Below are 18702 nucleotides of genomic sequence, written 5' to 3' on the forward strand. Positions count from 1 at the left end.
GACCAGTTTCCTCCTCAGAGGAGACTGAAGATGAGCAATTGGGAATGCCTTTGGCAGCTGTTCAGTGTCAGACTGACTTACCTGTGCAGTGGAAACCACTCCCTAGCAACCTTTTTGGACCAAAATAATTTTTAAAGTTTGTCTTTGGATCCTTGCATGGGAATGGAACTGCTTAGCCTCAGCTTTGTGAGAAGCACTGGCAACAGTGGGCATAAAAACAAGTGTTGCAATGACCTTGAAGGAATTGACTCCACATGAAGAGCTGCAGGATGCAGCCCAGTGCTCTGGACACCTTCATCCTGCCCTCATTGCCAGCAGTCAGATTACTCACAACAGTCCAGGACGATGCCACTTTCTTGAAATCATTCTCTCCCTTGAAAACCCGTAAGCAGAATACCTTGGTGGCTGGCCCAGAGTGGAAAATTTAGACAGGTTAGTGACTTCTGAGCTGCCTGAGCCAGTGCTGGGTCCTGTTTGCCTCTCTTCCTGCTTTTTAAGTCAGCCTCAGTAGAAAGCATAAGTGATGCTTTATATTTCTTTAATGCACAACCCCTTTGACAGTGTTTGCAGCAACTGTCAGGGTACTGTGAATGTGTAGGGAATCACAGCGTCTGAACCCCTGCACATGCAGGGAAATGGAGCACTGAGAGGTTCAGGCACAGACACTGAAGTGGTCAGGTGAGCAGTATCCCTTTCAAGTCACTCAGTATTGTGAAATGAAATAATGGGACTCCAGTATCAAGGTGGATTCCTTTCAATGCCTTGTCCTGGGGATGGTGAACAACAGAGGTGTCTCTACACTGCTAAACAGAGGACAACCAGGGATCATACCCAGCGACTAGTCTTCAGATCATCCAGACCCAGTTTTGGTCACTCACAAATAGCTCTTTCCCAGAGATTTCTGCTCCAGAGATGCCTGACAGTGAGCAACAGAGCTGCAGGCCGGCCAGCAGCACAGCACGCAGCTTCTGCCATTGAATAGTAAGAGCCCAGTCTAGAGATCCCATCAGGACTGTATATATATATATATATATATATATTGGTTTGCAATTCTGCACCAGCTACCTGCAGCACAAACTTCTGAGTTTTGCTTTGAAATTTTCAGCTGCAAAGTAATAGAGGAAGGGATCGAGGCAGCTGTTCATGGCAGCGAGGCAGAGAGTGACCACCAGCGCCTTGTGCAGGCTGGCCTGGCTGCAGCTGCTGTACATCAGGTGGACAGTTCTCAGGATGTGGTAGGGAAGGAAGCAGATGAGGGAGAGGATGAGGGTGATGACGATGGTCAGCAGCGCCTTCCTGTGACAGATTTCCCTCCTGCTCTGCGGAGCCCGGGACTTGAGCAGTGCTCTGATGGCAAAGACGTAGCAGAACACGATTGTGCCAAAGGGCAGGATGAAGCCCACGACGAGGACAAAGCTGTTCATCATGAGGAGCTTGTGTGTGCTGGAGGGATGCAGGTCCAAGCATTTGACTGGGTTGCGGTAGCCAGCGATTCCCTTGTTTAACAGAGGGCTGGCAGCGGCCAGCACGAAGATCCATATGGCCACACAGGCAGTCCTGGCACACTTGGTGTTGGTCACTTTTCCATGTTTGAACGGGTGGACGATGGCTATGAAACGAACCACGCTGAGCACGGCCAGGAAATAAATGCTGCAGTACATATTCATGTACAAGGTGTAAGTCATGATCCTGCAGAGGATGTCACCAAATATCCAACGGGATCCCAAGAGGTAATATGAGGCTCGAAAGGGCAAAGTGCTGACAAACATGAGGTCTGAAATAGCCAAGTTCTGCATGTAAATGTTTACTGAGGTCCTTTGCGATGTCTGGAAGAAAACATAAATGGAGAGGCTGTTTCCAACAGCACCCGGGAAGAAGATAAAGAGATATGTGATGGGATAAATGACTTGTTTGAAGCCGTCAACCATATAGTTGGAGGAGCAGTTAGTGAAGCTGCCATCTAGTGCTGCCTTGGAAATATTGGAAATATTCATGGTCTGAGCCAGCGTCTCCATTTTTCTGCCAAAGGGAAAAGAAGTGGTGTGAGTGCTGGGTTACAGGCTGGGCAGGGAGTTTGGCTATTTGGGACTGTTTCACAGAGGGCAGAAATTCCAAGGTGTGGATGACAGCGGGAATAAGGGTTTGTTAAGGAGTAATTACTTGTGACGTCCCAGTAAATACACATCTCAAGACACAGAGCCCCAAGTAAACTCTAATGAGTTTCAGCGCTACAGCAGCTGGTTGTGTTCTCAGCCTGTATAAGTGCTGTCTTTTAGAGGTGCTGTGTGTGTGTTTTAATGACAAGTCTCTGATCTTTGCTGTGCAAAACAAGCCAACTTGCTGTCAGCCATTTTGTGGCAGGGAAGTTTTGAGTCCCCAGTCACCTACCATGGAAACATCAAAACCTGATCAGAAAAGAAATCACTGCCCACTGCTAGGCCTGCATTTCAAATTAGAATGGAAAGCCAGAAGAATTGAATCTGCCTTTTGGAAGCAGGGAAATTTTTCTGGTGGGTTTTGGCAGTATTTCCTGACGAATACTGGATATATTTTGATACATGTGAAAATTAAGGACATTTTGACCTTAAACACTCTGCAAACACTGTGCTAATTATGCATGGTTCAATTTTTAACTCACTCCTCCTTGCATTGTATTTCTACTTTCTTGTTAGCTCCTGATGGTTTTCTATGTCTCTTTTTGTGGGGCTTTTGCTCCATGTACCACTCTCTTAACCTCTTGTGCTCAGCTGTTCTGCACCGGTCATCCACACACACTGCAGCTTCCAGGGCAGCCCCCATTTGCAGCCCTAATGAAAATGGCCTCTGAGAAAATGGGCTGTGCTCAGAGAGGGGCATTTCTCCTCCTGTGAGGCTATAATTCAATCAAATCAAAACCACTCACCACTAAAACACTCTAAATAATAACTTTTTTTCTCATTAGTGTCTATTTTCTGAGCTCTTGATTTCTTATCTCAGCTGTCCTGCAGCTAGTAGTATTTTCAAAGGAAGGTGTCGGTATTGTTTCTTGTTTGACAGTGGGAACTATTCCCTCTTTGTATCTGCCAATATATTCTAAATATGGGGCATGGGAATTTTTGACCTGAAAACCACAACTACATGGCATTTCCAGATGCATGGAAAAGAAGCTTTTAATTTGCTCCAATGTGAGTGATTATGCGCCCATGGTACACAACAGCATCTTGTCTCTTATTCTGAACCTCACTGGCTTCCCAGTTTGAAACTCATTTATTTGTACAGGTGGACCCTCCCTGGGGGTAAATTTGGCTTTGCATTTGGGTACTTTGAACACCCAGCTACCCAGTGTGCTGTAAATGGGAGCTAATTTGCAAACTGGAGCTGTGGTGTGGGAGCCTGAGCTGTGCTCAGAGCCGGCCATGGTATCTCCAGGGCTGTATCTCAGAGTCTGTCCGAGTCCCTTAAATACAGAAACCAGATGTGCCCCAGTGGACATCTTTTCATCCAGCCCCACCAGGATGGCAAGCGTGGGAAGCACAACCCCAGGCTGGCTCCCAAGGAGCACTTCACGGATATTGGGTCTCAGGAAAGCCCTGGACTGACTAAACACATGCTCTTAAAGTTCATCTCCTCCTTGTTTGAGATTCTCTTTCTTCATGAAGGAGATGGAAAAGATATTCTTCTTAGAGACAAATCTTCAGTAATCAAGGGGCTTTTAATTGTTTTGGTTTTCCTTATGGAAGTACAGTCTGATATACACATTGGTATGGGATCAAAGACCAGCTTTTCTCCAGAATGAATATGATCCCCTCATTTTTCAGGGAAGCATTACAGCCTGAGGTATGGCAAAGAGAAGAGCCCTTCTGACTCTGTTTTCCTATGGTCCAAGCATCCTTGCCTTTAGAAACCCCAAAACAAAATAAAATATTAGTGAAGGGATCTGCTGCCTGTTGAAGCACTCTTGTTTTTTCATGCCAGCTGTGAGGCAGAGGAGTCAAATGAGATTGAAGAACTTGGACTGCAGGCAAATTCCAAGCTCTGCTCAGCACTACGAGTGAAGGCTTGTGTCCAGTGCTATCTGATGAAGGATGGGACTGGGGCAATGAAGATTCAGTTGATGAAAAGCCCTTGGGTCCCTGCACCCTGGGGAAAGCACTGCAACCACAGGGGCTGAGGCACTTTGCTCAGGCTCCTCACATGAGGGTACCTAGCCAACAACTCCCATTTAAGCTGTTTTGTCCTCTAACTGCGCAAATGCTCCTCAATTCTCTTTCCAGCTAGACCGAGACTGAGGACAGAATAGTGCACTGAGAAAATTCAGTGTCCTTGACCCTAGCAAGAAAATCAGTTCTCAGACTCCTCTCCAAGTTATTCCAACACAAGTTTCAAGCTGTTGTGGATGTCCAAGAGAAAGAAGCTGGAGACCAGTCAGCTGAAACCTCCTGAAGCCCCATGGTGCCTGCACTCAGCACAGGGCCAACAATGGCCCATACAATGTTCATGTGTAGATGCTTCTGTTAGCTGTGTCTTGACACACAGATCAATGCAGAAAGAAAGGTGAAGTGAAAGATATTTTTCATGGGGGACGACCTCAACCAGCCACAGAGGATAAGGGGAGAATTTTAGCCTTCCTTGAATCCAAGAACTGTTATTAGCCAGCTAAGGTTAGGAGATGGCTCCTAGATATACAGAACTAATGATTTATCTAAGGACAGGCCATAAACTTCACTTTCAGCAAAAGATGGTTTCCTGGGTCAGGAATGAATAGGATGAGTTAAGAGTGAGAGACTGGACCTATAGGAATTTTCTGTGTCTCCTAGAAGAAGGAAGATTTGCAGTAAGATCTAACAGCCCTCCAAAAAAAAAAAAAAATTAACGGGAGAAAAGGACAAACTGAAATGGGATTCTCTCTTCAGTGGTACTGCAAGGCTCATCTGATAGAAATTCTCTAACAGGAGGTTTTTTCTATATACGAGTTTCACTGATGGAAGCCATCAATGGAAGCAGCTGACACATGTCCTGAGGCTGTGACAATCTCCCTGGCATGAGAAAGAGAAAATCAGCTGAGAAAGAAAAAGGGAGCCTCTTCTGAAATAATTGCTGCATGAATAGATTAGATGTAGAGTTTGGGTGGGTTTTTATCTTTTCTTCTGTGAAATCTTTAAAAAATATTTACATCTTAATTAGTGTGGATTTTATTAAGAAATATTTATCTTTCAATACAAATTACATCTATATTATAAATTATATATATTTATTATGAATATATATTTTGCCTTCTATCTTAGCCTGGCTTGAGTGCAATTTTAGGTAAAATGATAGCAGAAAGACATTCCTTGCCTAAGGTGAATTTTACATCCTTAACAAATGGATGGGTGTGCAAGACAGGTAGGGGGCTGATAGAGCAAAAGTAAGAGGAGATTTGTTTAATTGAAGGAGATACTAAACTAATAAAAATGCCCCAAACCTTTCATATTTTAAGTTCAGGATCCAACTGCCCGCTAATCCAATAGACTGGCACATGCTATCTTGAATGTCTGATCAAAATCTTACATGTAATTCTGCACTGATGTCAACCCTGAAAAAGAGACAGAGCACCCATCAGACTTGGCATGAGACCAAAACCCTGGTGCAAAGGAAACCTCAGAGACCTGCAGGAGAAAGCATAATCAATAGGAGCCTGTGTTGCCATGCTACCAGCTTTATGGAAATGATACTGTAGGATGCTCGAGTGGAGGAATGGCACTGTGCAGGAGGGACTACATAACTCACAACACTGTAAAAATATTGTGGCTAAAGAGAAGCACAACAGGGCTCCTGTAGACAGACTCTAATAATAAAAATATACTATTAGGAATGCACTACTGAGCTCCTTACCAGGTTGTGACAGTTGCCAGAGCACATTAAGTGAGGGTAGGAAGATGAAGGCAGGTAGGAATGGGAGGAGGTTTGGGGTGTCTTTATAATAACAAAATGCTGCACCAGGATGAGATGTTATGTCCATAAGCAACAACTTCCTGGTTCCTAGAATAATTAGTCCTGTAAAAAAATCATGCCATTCTACTGTGGCATTCTACCTCTACAAGACACCACCTGATCTTTAGTGCTGCACAGGTTTTGGTGGAGGTAACTCTGTACTGTTAATCACAGTAGAGCTGGGTTCAGCAGCATCGTGGGACAGGAAAGCAGTCCCAGAAGGAAGAAGCCTATGTAAATTTGGGGGCTGTTTTTGAAAACAGACAATTCAATTGTTTTTGAAAACAAACAGAAAATTCAACAGGCCTACATTCCAAAAGAAATAGGCACTTTAAGAAATATTGAGCCCAGTGTCTATCAGTAAAATAGTTACCAAGACTACTATAAGGAAAAGATCTCCATTTGGAAAGCAGAAAGCTTGTCAAAATGTGGAGAACAGGAAGGTCTGTATCATGACAGATCAAATGTGGAGAGGAAACCAGGAGCATTAAAGAAAAAAAAATAGTGAAGAGCTTCTGATAAAGGATGTTCTGGGTTGACAGTAAGTTTTGTAAACCTACTGAAAGATGAAAAACCACTTGGGAACTGGCAGGGGAGTTTGGTGGCAAAAGATCTCTTAGGAACAAGGTCATAGCAGGAAAACTCAGGGAATTCACTCTTCCCAACCAAAGATGCTGGGATATTTTCAGGGCTGGTACAGTAAAAAGGACAGAGGAGCCAGCTCCACTCAACAGATGTGGGCAGGAAGTATTAAACCAACTAGATAAGTGAGATTCCAAAGAGTAATTGAGACCAGATGGCACTCATATCAGCATCCTAAAGGACCTCAACGTGAGACTGCTGGCCAAGGCACGTAACCCACCATTGCAATCAGGCCCTGTGCCAGGGCACTGATGTGTCATCAGTGCAGCTCTCATTTACCAGAAAGGCTTGATAAGGCTGCTCAAGGCCGGGAGCTCGTCATCAGTCCTGGGAGCTACTCACCACTAGGACTGATCTCCTCCTCTGGGACATTTTGGGGGCATCTGTAGTGAAGAATGAAGGCATTGAGCTCATTGAAATGCCAGTCTGCTAAGAAAAAGTCGTCATGTTGTCTGAAAAGGGAGATCTTGTTTGGCTTACCCACTGAAGGGCTGTGATGACAATGGATGAAGGGGACCCAGTGGTCATTGTATACATGTATATATATAGAGAGAGATGTACATATATGGATAAGGGAGGAGATTTTCCCCTCTGCTTCACTCTTGTAGACTCCACCTGAGCATTGCATTCATCTCTGAAACCCTGACATAAGAACATCATGGACCTGCTGGAGATGGCCCAGAGCAGGACCATGAAGATGGCCAGAGGGCTGAAACACATCTTCTGTGAAGACAGGCTGAGAGAGATGGGGCTGTTCATCCTGGAGAGGAGAAGACCCCAGAGAGACCTTAAAGCACATTCCACTACCTAAAGGGGCCCTACAAGAAGGCTTGAAAGGGACTTTTCACAAGGCCCTGTTCAAGGCAAGGTTGGATGGGGAAACCTGGTCTAGTGGAAGGTGTGTCTGCCCATGGCAGGGGGCTTTGAATGAGATGACCTCTAAGATCCCTTCCCACCCAAACCATTCTATGATTCTATGATATGTGTTCATTTGTAGAGTTGCATTTGTCAAAGCCTTCAACACCGCTCTGCAACAAAGGTTTCTTAAGTACCTAAGTTGCCAGAGAGCTGGAAGGCATGTTCTTTTGTGGGCTGAAAGCTGGCTGAAATGTAGGAAGCAAAGTGGGGGCTCAATAAATAAGCAATGGAGTCCTCCAGGGTTTGGCACTCAGACTAGATTTATCCAGTGTCTGTATCAACAGACTGGAGATGACAGCTCTCCATGTTGGCAGATGCCATGCTGGAAGGGTGGCAGATGAGAATTAGTATATTTTAATGTAAGGTGATGCATGCTGGGGAAAAATAATCTAAATTACATTACATGGATTTTAAACTGGCTGTTGCATTTGGGAAAGGGCACTTGGCACTGGCATCATTGACCATTTGCTGAAGTCAGTTCTGCATTGGCTACAACAGCAGAAGAACCAAAATTGCCAGCAAAATGAGGGGCACCAACAAGTAGGGTATCAAATCTTGTACAAAATCTTGATGCATTCCCACAGAGGAGAGTTCTTGTCTCCACACTAAAAACAGAGATTATGGAGCTCAAGAATGTGCAGAGAAAGGCAAGTAAAGTAGTCAGCAGCCCTGAGCTACCCCTGTTCTTACACAGGGCAGTCAATCAAGGCATATGGCATCCCAGCAGAAAATGGGGTGCATTTCTGTGCCATGTCTGGACAGAAGGACACACTCCTTCTGAAGGTGTGTGGTGGCGGGGTGCTGCTGCTGAAGAGCTAAATATGAAACCTCCACTGTCTCTAAAGGTGTAAATAAACTCTCCATTTCCAAACTGTTGATCTGAGATCTGCTGCTCTAAAACACTGCACTCACTATAACTCACTGCACTCACTATAATGAGGAATGACAATACAACTTCATTTTAATAAGATGTTCGCCAAATGCAAAGTAAAATAGGGAAATCATGCTGTTCCATCAAAATATACTACTTAGCTATGTAAAGTGAGAAGTAGTTAGAACTTCTTGTATGATCTTTGCACTTATCACAGTAACCTTTTGTCTAAAGAGAACCCCAGACACCTGAGTCTGTTTTTTATTTCCCAAATAGGAAGGCAATTATAATATTGCTGCTATACAGGAGATCATTTGCATTTGCCACTGCACTTCCAAGAAAAACAGAAGTTCTCATTTTTTTTAAAGTTCCCACTGGCTTTCTTGCTAATATTCACTTTGTGTTTCAGGAGCAGCATTACCAAGAATAAATGAAAAAAAATTGCAATATTTAGAATCAACACTAAATTCATCAAAACATGGCATATTATTCACCTTTCTAAATGCACAATAATGGAGAAAAGCCCAATAGTCTGACATTTAACACCTTTTATTTTTAAAGTTTGCCATAAGCCAAATACATGTTTTTCATCTAGTTAAAAAACAAGGCTCTCTTAATCAGATCCACAACTTCATTGTTATCTTCCATCTGGCAAACAATCCTAGTTACATAAATCTACCCTTTTTTCTGCCAAAAAAATTTCTCAACACCAGCTTTGTCATAGAGAAGTTTGGTGAACTATCACTGTCTCTGGCAAGTAATACCCTAACTGCAAATACTGAGAAGTAAAAGTACGTTGTATTTTAATCATTGCAACCATTTTCTCTGCAGCAGAGAAAGTAAACAAATCTTGTCTTACCTCAGCTCACGGGCCTTCTGGTGCATTCAGTATCTCCTTCTTCTGCTTGCTGTTGCTCACAGACTTCAGGATTTTTAATGGAAAGGAAACCCACAAAAACTTGAAGCAAAACCCAAGTGCTACTAATGCAGAAGCCAAAGAAAAACCATGAACAGGGTAAAGGGAAGTAAATCCTGGTTCATATTTCTTACATCTTCTTAAAAGAGAAATGTTCTCAGCTCAAGGAGTGGTGCTAGCAATCACAGGGCAGTCTTTCATTATTTTCACCCAATGAAAAAGAATTTACAGCTACATGGCAGTTTGAGAAGCATTTTGAATTTCTGTGTTTGGGCTCACACTTCTATATATGTGCTTTCATTAGTCACAGTTGCCTAAAATATTAGTGGGATGCCCAAATAATCTTCCCAAGAATTGTGAAAGATGTTCTTGGAATTAGGGAGAGGATATTTGGGTTTGTTTACTTCCCAGAAAACACATAAATAACAAAATTGCTAACAGGCTCCTGGGATTTGGTGCATAATCTCATTCAACTCATAATTCAAGGCTGAGTTGACAAGCTGAGGGACTAATTTTCCTTGAATTTTTATAGGAACAGATAGAGCTCTGTTAGGCCATGAGCAAATGGCTGCAGTGAATGCCTTACCCTATCTTAAGCTTCACCACTTCTTGGTGGAGCAATGCTGAGTGCACAGATGGGTGGTCTGAGCCCACTGCTGTTGTAAAAGAGGTTTCTATACACACTATAGATGGAAAAGCTTGATTATTTCTGTCCCTGTATGTGCTGTCAGCGCGTGCAGGTGGACCAGACACATCCAAGTGCTTTCTGGTTGCTATGCTGTATTTCATATTGGCAGCAGGTCAGGAGTCCACACACGGCTGCTTAGCACAGCAGATGAAGAGTCTCCAAAACAACCCAACCTTCTTGCCACCCACACTTGCAGTTATCTATACCCCAAAGTGCTTTGGATAAAGATTGTAATCTCTCCTCTATTTACCACTTGTACATGTCAACTTGAGAATAGCCAAAATAGCCCTTTGGGTGTGCTCCTCATGCAGGGTCATGGTGGCAATGTGCACTGGCTGCAAAGACTTGTGTCACCTGTCACCAGAGCTCACAAATCCCTGGACCCACAAACAGCTCTGTGGGTCCTCTTTTTTAGTATGGAGATGAAAAATAACAGAGAAAACCAGCTTAGCTAAGAGCTAGTCTAACTCTTTTGGTCTCCAAGGTGGGCACAAAAAGTGGGTTTTGACTCTTGCCTGCATTTGAGTTGACAGAGCAAAGTCAACTTATAAAGCTCCCCAAAAAAGAGATCCACATCAAGTGAATTTTCAAGGTGCAGAACAACAATGAATTAGGACCCTCTTGAAACCACTGTTTGCCAACTCTTGTGGCACCTATGCCCATGGATAAGTGTCCTCTTGCAGCTGTGGTTGTGCTGGCTGCTTTGGCGGCTGTCCCAGCTGTTTCCCTGTCTGCCAAGGTTTGCCTGCAGAGCGGCTCCTGGGTGCTCCCTAACCCCACCCAGTCACTGAGGCAGGTTCTGTAGACACCTGAAACAGGATGTGTCCTCTCACCTAGGTCACATGGGCTAAAGAGGGCTGGAAACGATCCTGTGAGCATCTTTGTGGACAGAGTCCCTTAGGGAAAGAGACAAGACATGCATCAGGGACTGAGGCCACATCAGCCATTGAGACCACTGCCAAAAGGCAGCTCTGGCCTCAGTCTTCACTTGGGCAATGCCCCAGTAACTCAGACTGCATCTTTTCTGCAACTGACAGAGACTAATTTAGGCATTGCAGCAGCAGTCTGATGACATCCCCATCACAAGGCATGTGGCAATAATCACTTTGGGACTGATAAGCAGGCTGTTCTCAGATAGAGAATCAGAGACTGAAACAGGCAGAAAAGTTAAGACATTGATCACATTTTATTTTCCTGAGATATTTCGAGAACATCTTTTTCACCATGTGATATGACTGTCTTCATTGCTTGGGTAATTTCCCACATTCACCTTCTTAAATGCCCTGCTTTCTGGAGAGTACTGCTTCCTCCCTTTTATAAAGTAATTCTATGTTTTGCTTTAAGCCTGGCTTTGAATAAATGAGGTTGGCTGCCAACTCACCCTGCACCTGATGAGCTAGATCCGGAGTGACTGCTTGGAATTTTTTAGAAACATTCACTGTATGACTCAGCTTCCGAGGGGAGTTTATTACATTTCTTACTAATAAAAACTTCAGTAATTCTGGAGAAGACATCTCAGAATATCATGAAGAATCAAAGACTTTCATCACAAGATACTGCATGCATATCACATATTTAACAGTTAGGAGCCTAGACTATTTCTGAATGTTGAGTCCCTAAAATGCATAGATGTTTGAGGACACAGCAGAGTGCAAACCACCCCTCTGGGCTACAGTCTCCATCCTGTCTCTGTCTCTGTTTCCTTTTGCATTTCTGGCTCCACAACAGCCCAGTTTCAAGACAGTAATAGGGGTTACTCATCCTATTCCTTCCCCTTGGTCATAAAAACACATGCCCTCAAGCTCTGCACAGAGGTACTGCCCACAGGGGAGGGCAACAAATGTGTGAAGAAGCCAGATTTTGGCCCTGAAATAAGTACTCCAGGCTAAGTAGAAGCAAAAATTTGGATTCTCCTTCACTTTTTCAAAGTTTCCTATAGGCTAATTCAAGTGTCCTTGTGGGCTGAGCATGATCTGCTGGGAGTGCCAGTCAAGGAGCCTGTTCTACCACATTCCCTGTACAGGACACCTTGGACATCCCAAATACACATCAGGCCATCATGTGCTCCATGGGCCAGGCTTCCCCCTCCAGCCACCCTGAAGTCAGGTGAGGGGCTGTCTCAGAATGGTCATCCCTGCCCCATTTTCTGGTGCATCCCTCCAGCACTGCAGTCTCATTGGGCAGTGGTCACCAGATTCACACCTCACCGGAGGTGCTGAGAGCACCTGGAACACATGTGGGTCTCGCTGGATGCACAGAGCCCAGCAGAGCCCTGAAAGCTCACCAGCTCACAGAGCATGGACAGCCCTGTGCAGCAGCTCCAGTGCCTCAGCCTCCCACAGACACAAGGACTGTGCATGGGAGACACGGCAATCCCCAGCACCAGGAGAGCTGGGTGACATACCAGGTCTCCCAGGCAACCCAGGTGAAGGAGCCTGTATATTTTTCCCGTTGCTCAGTCAATGTTTTGCTGTCTGGAAGCACAAAATTCTAGTGGCAGAGTTTCATTTTTTTTCATGCCAAAAGATTCTTGGTAAAAATGGATCTGTCAGAAAACCAGAAGGGATTACCTCCATTGAAGATTTTAGCACTGCATGACTTCAACACGGCAGCTTAGCCTACTAACACATATCTATTTCCAGAGACCAAAATTACAAGCCTACATTCATCTTCTGTGCGATCCAGAAAAAAACAGCATCCAATGTTTGTAGCTCATCTGCTGTCAGCCATAAGGCTGGATGGATGGAAAGACAAAAGTGACAGCTGCATGAAGAAAAGGGAAGAAGCAGGGGCAATTTTAAAAGGAATTTTACAGAAAGGAAAAGCACAGACGGTTTTCAAGCTGTTTCTCTTGCAACATTAGTAATGACATCTTTTTTAATTGCCTGTGATCCTTTCTTATTTGTTTGCAGTTCCTCATTAAAATACTGTTGAGAGTGGAGGAGCATTAATATATAGCTGGAATGGAAAAAGACATCTAATGCTGTCTTTAAGTAAAATAAACTGTTCTTTTTGAACTATGAAGCACTAAAACTGGTAATGTTTTTGCCAGGTCCTTCAAAGGTGGCTGTGGACCTTGGGAAAAATTGATTGTCTCCAAAAGCTGTGGAACTGATGGCAACTGGGAGCATTAATGCTCTTCCCAGAGAATAATTGATAAAATTCTTGATTCTGAAAAGACTGAACTGGAGCAGGACAAAACACCAAACACCTTCTGAGGCCTTCATCTAAAACCTATTGAAGTCACTGGAAAGAGTAGTGTCTTTTGGACTTCAAACCTAAGACAGACTCAGAAACTGTGACTGTAAGAAAACCAACTATTGTTTTCTTTTTTCTCCAGCTACCTAAAAGCATTTTAGATCTAACATGTGCAAGCTTGTCAGCATGTCAGGTGTATTCTGTCTTCTCCATGTAATATACCTCTCAAAACCTTTGCAGCCATTTCTTTACCTTCAATCATCATGGTGCTGAAGTTACTTTCTGCTTGTGTTGTTATTTCTGGTTTGCATGTGAGACACTGCAGGACTGCAAACTGGAAGGATAATGAAAGTGTGGAATTTGAAGGATTTGGCAATGAATCTAGTTACCTGTGTCTCCCAAAGACTTGCTATTTGTATATGATGGTACGTGTCTGCATGCATGCACACAGTGCTTTGTTTTGGTCTATGTTTACCACATATTAAAAGTTCTGTGAATGCTGAGAATTCTGCTGAACTCTCTATTCCCACAGAGATAGAAACTCAAAGCAAAACAAGCTGCCTTTTTGCTACTTTTCTCTTTTTCTCTTTTTCTCACAACATCCCTGGCCCAAGACCTGGATAAAATCCAACCACAACATTCGAAAATCAGAATGACCAGATGTAGATGCTCTGCTTCTTCCATTCAATGGCCAAACGCCACTGTAAGATACAACCTGCAAGTTCCTTCCACATAGCCCACTATCACCAAGTCCACTTTCATATCAATGTACTCATTAATGACAGTCACCAAAAACTTCATGAGAGACCACAATGTCCCTCTCTGCACAATGTGGGACATAAGTCCCCCAGTCTGAGGCTGATGGGTCCCATCTGGCAGAGGTCCCTCTCTCTGGGGCATGTGGGAAATTCTTCCTCCGGGCATTGGCTGCTGCCAACACAAAGCAAATTTGTCCTCAGTCTGGATTTTAATGATGTTCCTTCAGATAAAATTCAGATGAGATTAGATCTCAGTAGACACATTTTCTATTCTACTGACTTTGGGAAATGGTTTATTGTGTGCTGTTTGATATTTTTTAAACTGTATTTTATAATGCCATAGAAAGTTATCTATAGAAGAGATTTTGAAAGAGATCATAACGTGACCTTTGTCCCTTTTTTTTTCTCTCAGAATTTCAGTACAAAATCCATGTGTCTGTGATGGGCCATAAATACATTTTTTAAAAGAAGTCCATTTATAAATGAAATTTCTAGCCATGAAAATTGCTATGATTACATTTTTTTTTCATAATTAATTTGCAACTAGTGTCCCCCCGATAAAAACGAGAATTCATTTAATCTCATCTTTGTCACAGGTTACATGTTTTTGTGACATGATCTCTCACTCCTCATGGTGATGAGTCCACATGGGTTTTTTTATCCCTCTTATAATCTTTTTTCAGACAGGGAGTCTCCAGCTCTCCAGGCTGTAATCTCCTCTGTATCTTCTGGTTACTTCATCCTATCCTGGAAGGGCCATGAATTTAAGATCCCAGATACCCAATCTTTGACTCCCTCAAGCCTTGTTTATTGAAACTTACCGTGGTAAGTTTAGCAAACTTCAGGTTTTGGTGATTTAATGATCAAAGTAACAATAAGAAAAAGAAACTTAATTTGTGCTGGCTACAAGTGGACACTGCTTATGCTTTTGCTGGAGGAAGAAACTAAAGAGAAATGCACAACTTTTATTCCATTTTGTTTGGCAACATGTTTCTTCCACTTTGTTGCTGTTGCTACAAGACAGCACTGTAATTCTCTGGAAATACAGAGCATGCCACCAGAGAAGAATTAGCTCAATGGTTTTAGTTTTACACAACTTTCTCTATGCCCAGGGACTGATCATTTTGAAGAGAATAAACAAAATGAAGTCAGCTGTTTGTTCAGCATGTTCCAACACCCGTCCATCTGCTTCCTTTTGTACTCACAGTCCCTCAGTCACAACTTTTCTTATCAGCCACATTCAAAAATATGACTCATTTTTCACATAATAGACTGGGTGGAAAGTAGAGGTTTTTATATGTAATAAAGCTTTCTCTTGCACAGGATCTCCTGCATTAGCTCATATTCTATTTCTCATTACAGAAAATGACACAATGAAAATGTACTCTTTCTAGCCCTAGTTAGCTGCAGCAGGACTTGCTGTCTGTGCCACAATTAGCTCTTCTTGGCTCTTCACAGGACCAGGTACATGAAGCTTTGGTCTAGCTAATTCTAGGACAAGGACGAGCCATAAGGGGACTAACTGTTTGTACAGTTTATACACAGTCTTCTCCTCTCTACTCAGGCATCTTGTAAGCTGAGCTCACACACTTTCATGGCTGCAGAGCAGAAGCCACTCTGAAGTGCGGACATTGGCCAAAACTTCTGCCCACAGCTCCCTCAGGGTTTGAATCTGTGTTGCAACACCATAAAAGCCATACCCCCAGGCAGATGAAATGGTTCCATGGGAAAGGTCTGTGTAGTCTGCCCTGCTGGTGATATCTTCAGTAACCATCCCCTTTCCAGGGTGCCATGCTGTACTCTGATTCCTGGATTCCCAGGTGAAGGCTGTTTGCCTAGCACATTTATCACCACTCTTGCTTTCCACATGCTAGACTGGTTTTAACAACATCTTGCCTGGCTGAGAGACAAGAGGCAAAACACACAGCAGGCTGTCAGTAGATTTCCAGTTCAGATGAAATCTCACGCCTTTTGTCACACAGATTTTGTGCTGTGTCCCAGGGAGACCCTCATGTGCATCAGACAACCACTGCTGCCACAGGAATCTCTCATGAGCTCAACTAATTTTCCTAGGATCAGAACATCAGTACTGGGAAAAGGAAAGCTCTTATCAGTGAAAATTGTGTCTGACCGACAAACTGATGTTTTGCATTTCTCAGTGTTGACCAATGTAATTTTTCTTTCTTGCTACAATCACAAGTACCCATCCACAGGACAAGAGTGGGACTGAGGCCCATCACATCTGGTTGAGATGGTCAAACTTTACTGGAATTGTTTTGTGATGTTAAAGTTATTACAGAAAGTCAAAGGCTTATGTAAAGAAGAAACAAGATGAAGTTAACATGCTTTAAAATCAAGGCAGCAACTTACCTTTTGTATCTGATAATGACTTGATAAAACTACATGATGCAGACTAAAAACATCACTGTGGAAACTTCCACAGAACAAGACCTTTATTATGTCTTTTGCACTTCATTTGCTTCATTCTACATTTTAATTTCCTAAGCATCGCCTAAGTGCATTCAGTGGGATAGTAAGTATAATTCCTATGAGCCAGCTAAATTACTTTTAGCAAATTTGTATCAGCATTTAGATTGTATTAACATCATTACATTATAATTTAAACCTTTCATTTTGCCACTAATCAAAGACAAGTTTTGCATATAAGCCAAATCTTCAAATTTGCCTACAGTCTCATGTCTTACTTTCTTTTTTCATAATTAAGCATGGTCACTATAGCCTCTGTAGGTAATAGAGTACCTTCTACATATCACCTTGCCTTTTGTCAAGCAAAATTCCTAGGTCTAATATCCTCTGCTTGCATCTCTGCAAAGCAGCATTATGTACACCACCAGATATAACACTGGGAAATTCTGCTTCCCTTTGACAGGCAATACTGAAAACATCTGCTGGTGTAAGCAAATTGGCTGAGGAAACTGCATCTCCCACTTTAGGAATGTTTTCTATTCATTTTTCATCTCTCTAGTGCATAGATCCATCACTTGTATTGCTGACACATATTAGAACAGGAATTGTAACACTAAACTGCTGGAATTATCCAGAAGAAGAAAGCAAAATTTGCTATGTCAAGAGTTTGCAAATGGGTGATAGAGGCTCTTTGCTATTTGAAATGGCAAACTGTAGTAAACCTAACACAACTTTAAATAGTCTAAAATGAAAACTTCCTTTGCTTCAGCACAAGAAATCTTAGCCATAGCTAAGATTCTCATCAATAAAGATACCTTCCAAATTACGTTTGGCTCTTTCTTGAGATACAATATATAATGACTGCAGTCCACAGCCATAGAAACACAAATATTTTGCTTCCCTTTAATGCAACTATTCAATGGAACAAAGAAAAATATCAAACTAGTGATGAGGAGCTGGTGTATATGTATGAACTCACTCCTGGGTGACCATCAGGCCATGCTTGTGTTCACCAGCAACAGGAGACACTGTAGCTAGAAAGAGAGACTGCCTTTGATAGTGCACAATTGTAGCCTTCTTTAAACCATTCAGAATTATAAGCTATACAATAGGAATTAGCCTTGTATCTCCACCATTTGTGTGTGCCTGGGAAAAAGCTCTTTCTGGTGTCAGTGATTAAAACAAACGAGATAATATATCCAACCTATTGCTGCCAGCTGACTGTTAAAAAAACCAAGCTTTATCCTGCAGATCAGATTCTGGAAGATCAAACCTATGGATGTACACATTCTTCACATCACTGCAAGAGCAAGTCAAATGTCAAGAAACGCCACACAAAATCAGTCAAGATGCTCACTTTGCCTGGCACCCTGATTGTAACAGGGAACAAATCAAGGATGCCTGTGGAGCAGTTCAATAAAAAACAAGTATGTAGTGATGTTTTCCTAGAATAGTCTTTCAGCTGTCTACAATTCTTGCTTAAAGATTTGCTGCAGGAGAAAAGTCTGGAGATTTAATAACCCTTGATGGGTTTTCCTTGAATGAATGTCAGCCTTTGGCAACACAACATCTTGCACAGAAGAATTCCTTGGAATGAGTGAACATCATGGAAAAAAATGCTACAGAATTAGATCAGGTACATTAGACACAGATACATTAGAACTACCTGTGTGAAAATCACATTCTTTCATCTTTATTGAACCTGCTGACTGTCACCTTTCTTTGAGACTCCTTGCTTCTTCCACTGAAAAAGGAGAGGAAAAAGTTGTTCCTTCCTACATATGAAGAAAACATTGTCTGGTTCAGAATGAGGATATACCTAGAGCAGCATGCAGTCTTCTGTGTGCGTGACAAAGAAGTACAGGAACAAGGCAAACTTTTATACTGCTTCCCTTAGTATTCTGCCACCTTGCAATAATTTTTAGCATGGACAATTTTGTTTGCTCATTCTGAATTATTTTTGGCCCCTTGAGCCAGAACAGAAAATCACGGTGCACATGACAGAAAGTATGCATCTTTCTGGCATTTGCATTGGTGAAAGATTTTTTTGTATTTCCAAACTCGGTGTGAGTACAGTCAATTTGTAATCATCCCTTCCAGGCTGTAGACCTTTGACAAAACTCCAGATCATTTCTGGCAGGCTGGAGGGTCCCAGCCTCCACATTCAATCCATGTGTGGAAGCCAGGTTGCTCAATTTGCTCATTTTAAACTGTAAAACTTATTGGAGTTAATAACCACTGAGCAGGGGCCCTCATTGTTACATAGAATGTAAAAAGCTGTGGATTTACCCAGTGGTGCAGTACCTGGGGTTTTTTGTCTTCTCCTGAACTC

General features: G+C 42.7%; 1 protein-coding gene across 1 annotated transcript; it reads right to left on the reverse strand.

Moving 5' to 3' along the window:
* Positions 1–1061: 1061 nt before the first annotated feature.
* CYSLTR2 (cysteinyl leukotriene receptor 2) lies at positions 1062–9479 on the reverse strand. The gene is made up of 2 exons (XM_059466710.1): positions 9243–9479; positions 1062–2019 (listed from the first exon to the last, which is right to left on the reverse strand). Exons 1-2 carry the CDS (start codon positions 9266–9268, stop codon positions 1062–1064), a joined length of 984 nt encoding a protein of 327 aa, XP_059322693.1. The 5' UTR covers positions 9269–9479.
* Positions 9480–18702: the final 9223 nt, after the last annotated feature.

Source organism: Ammospiza nelsoni, chromosome 2 (assembly GCF_027579445.1).
Source record: "Ammospiza nelsoni isolate bAmmNel1 chromosome 2, bAmmNel1.pri, whole genome shotgun sequence".
NCBI classification, from domain to species: domain Eukaryota; kingdom Metazoa; phylum Chordata; class Aves; order Passeriformes; family Passerellidae; genus Ammospiza; species Ammospiza nelsoni.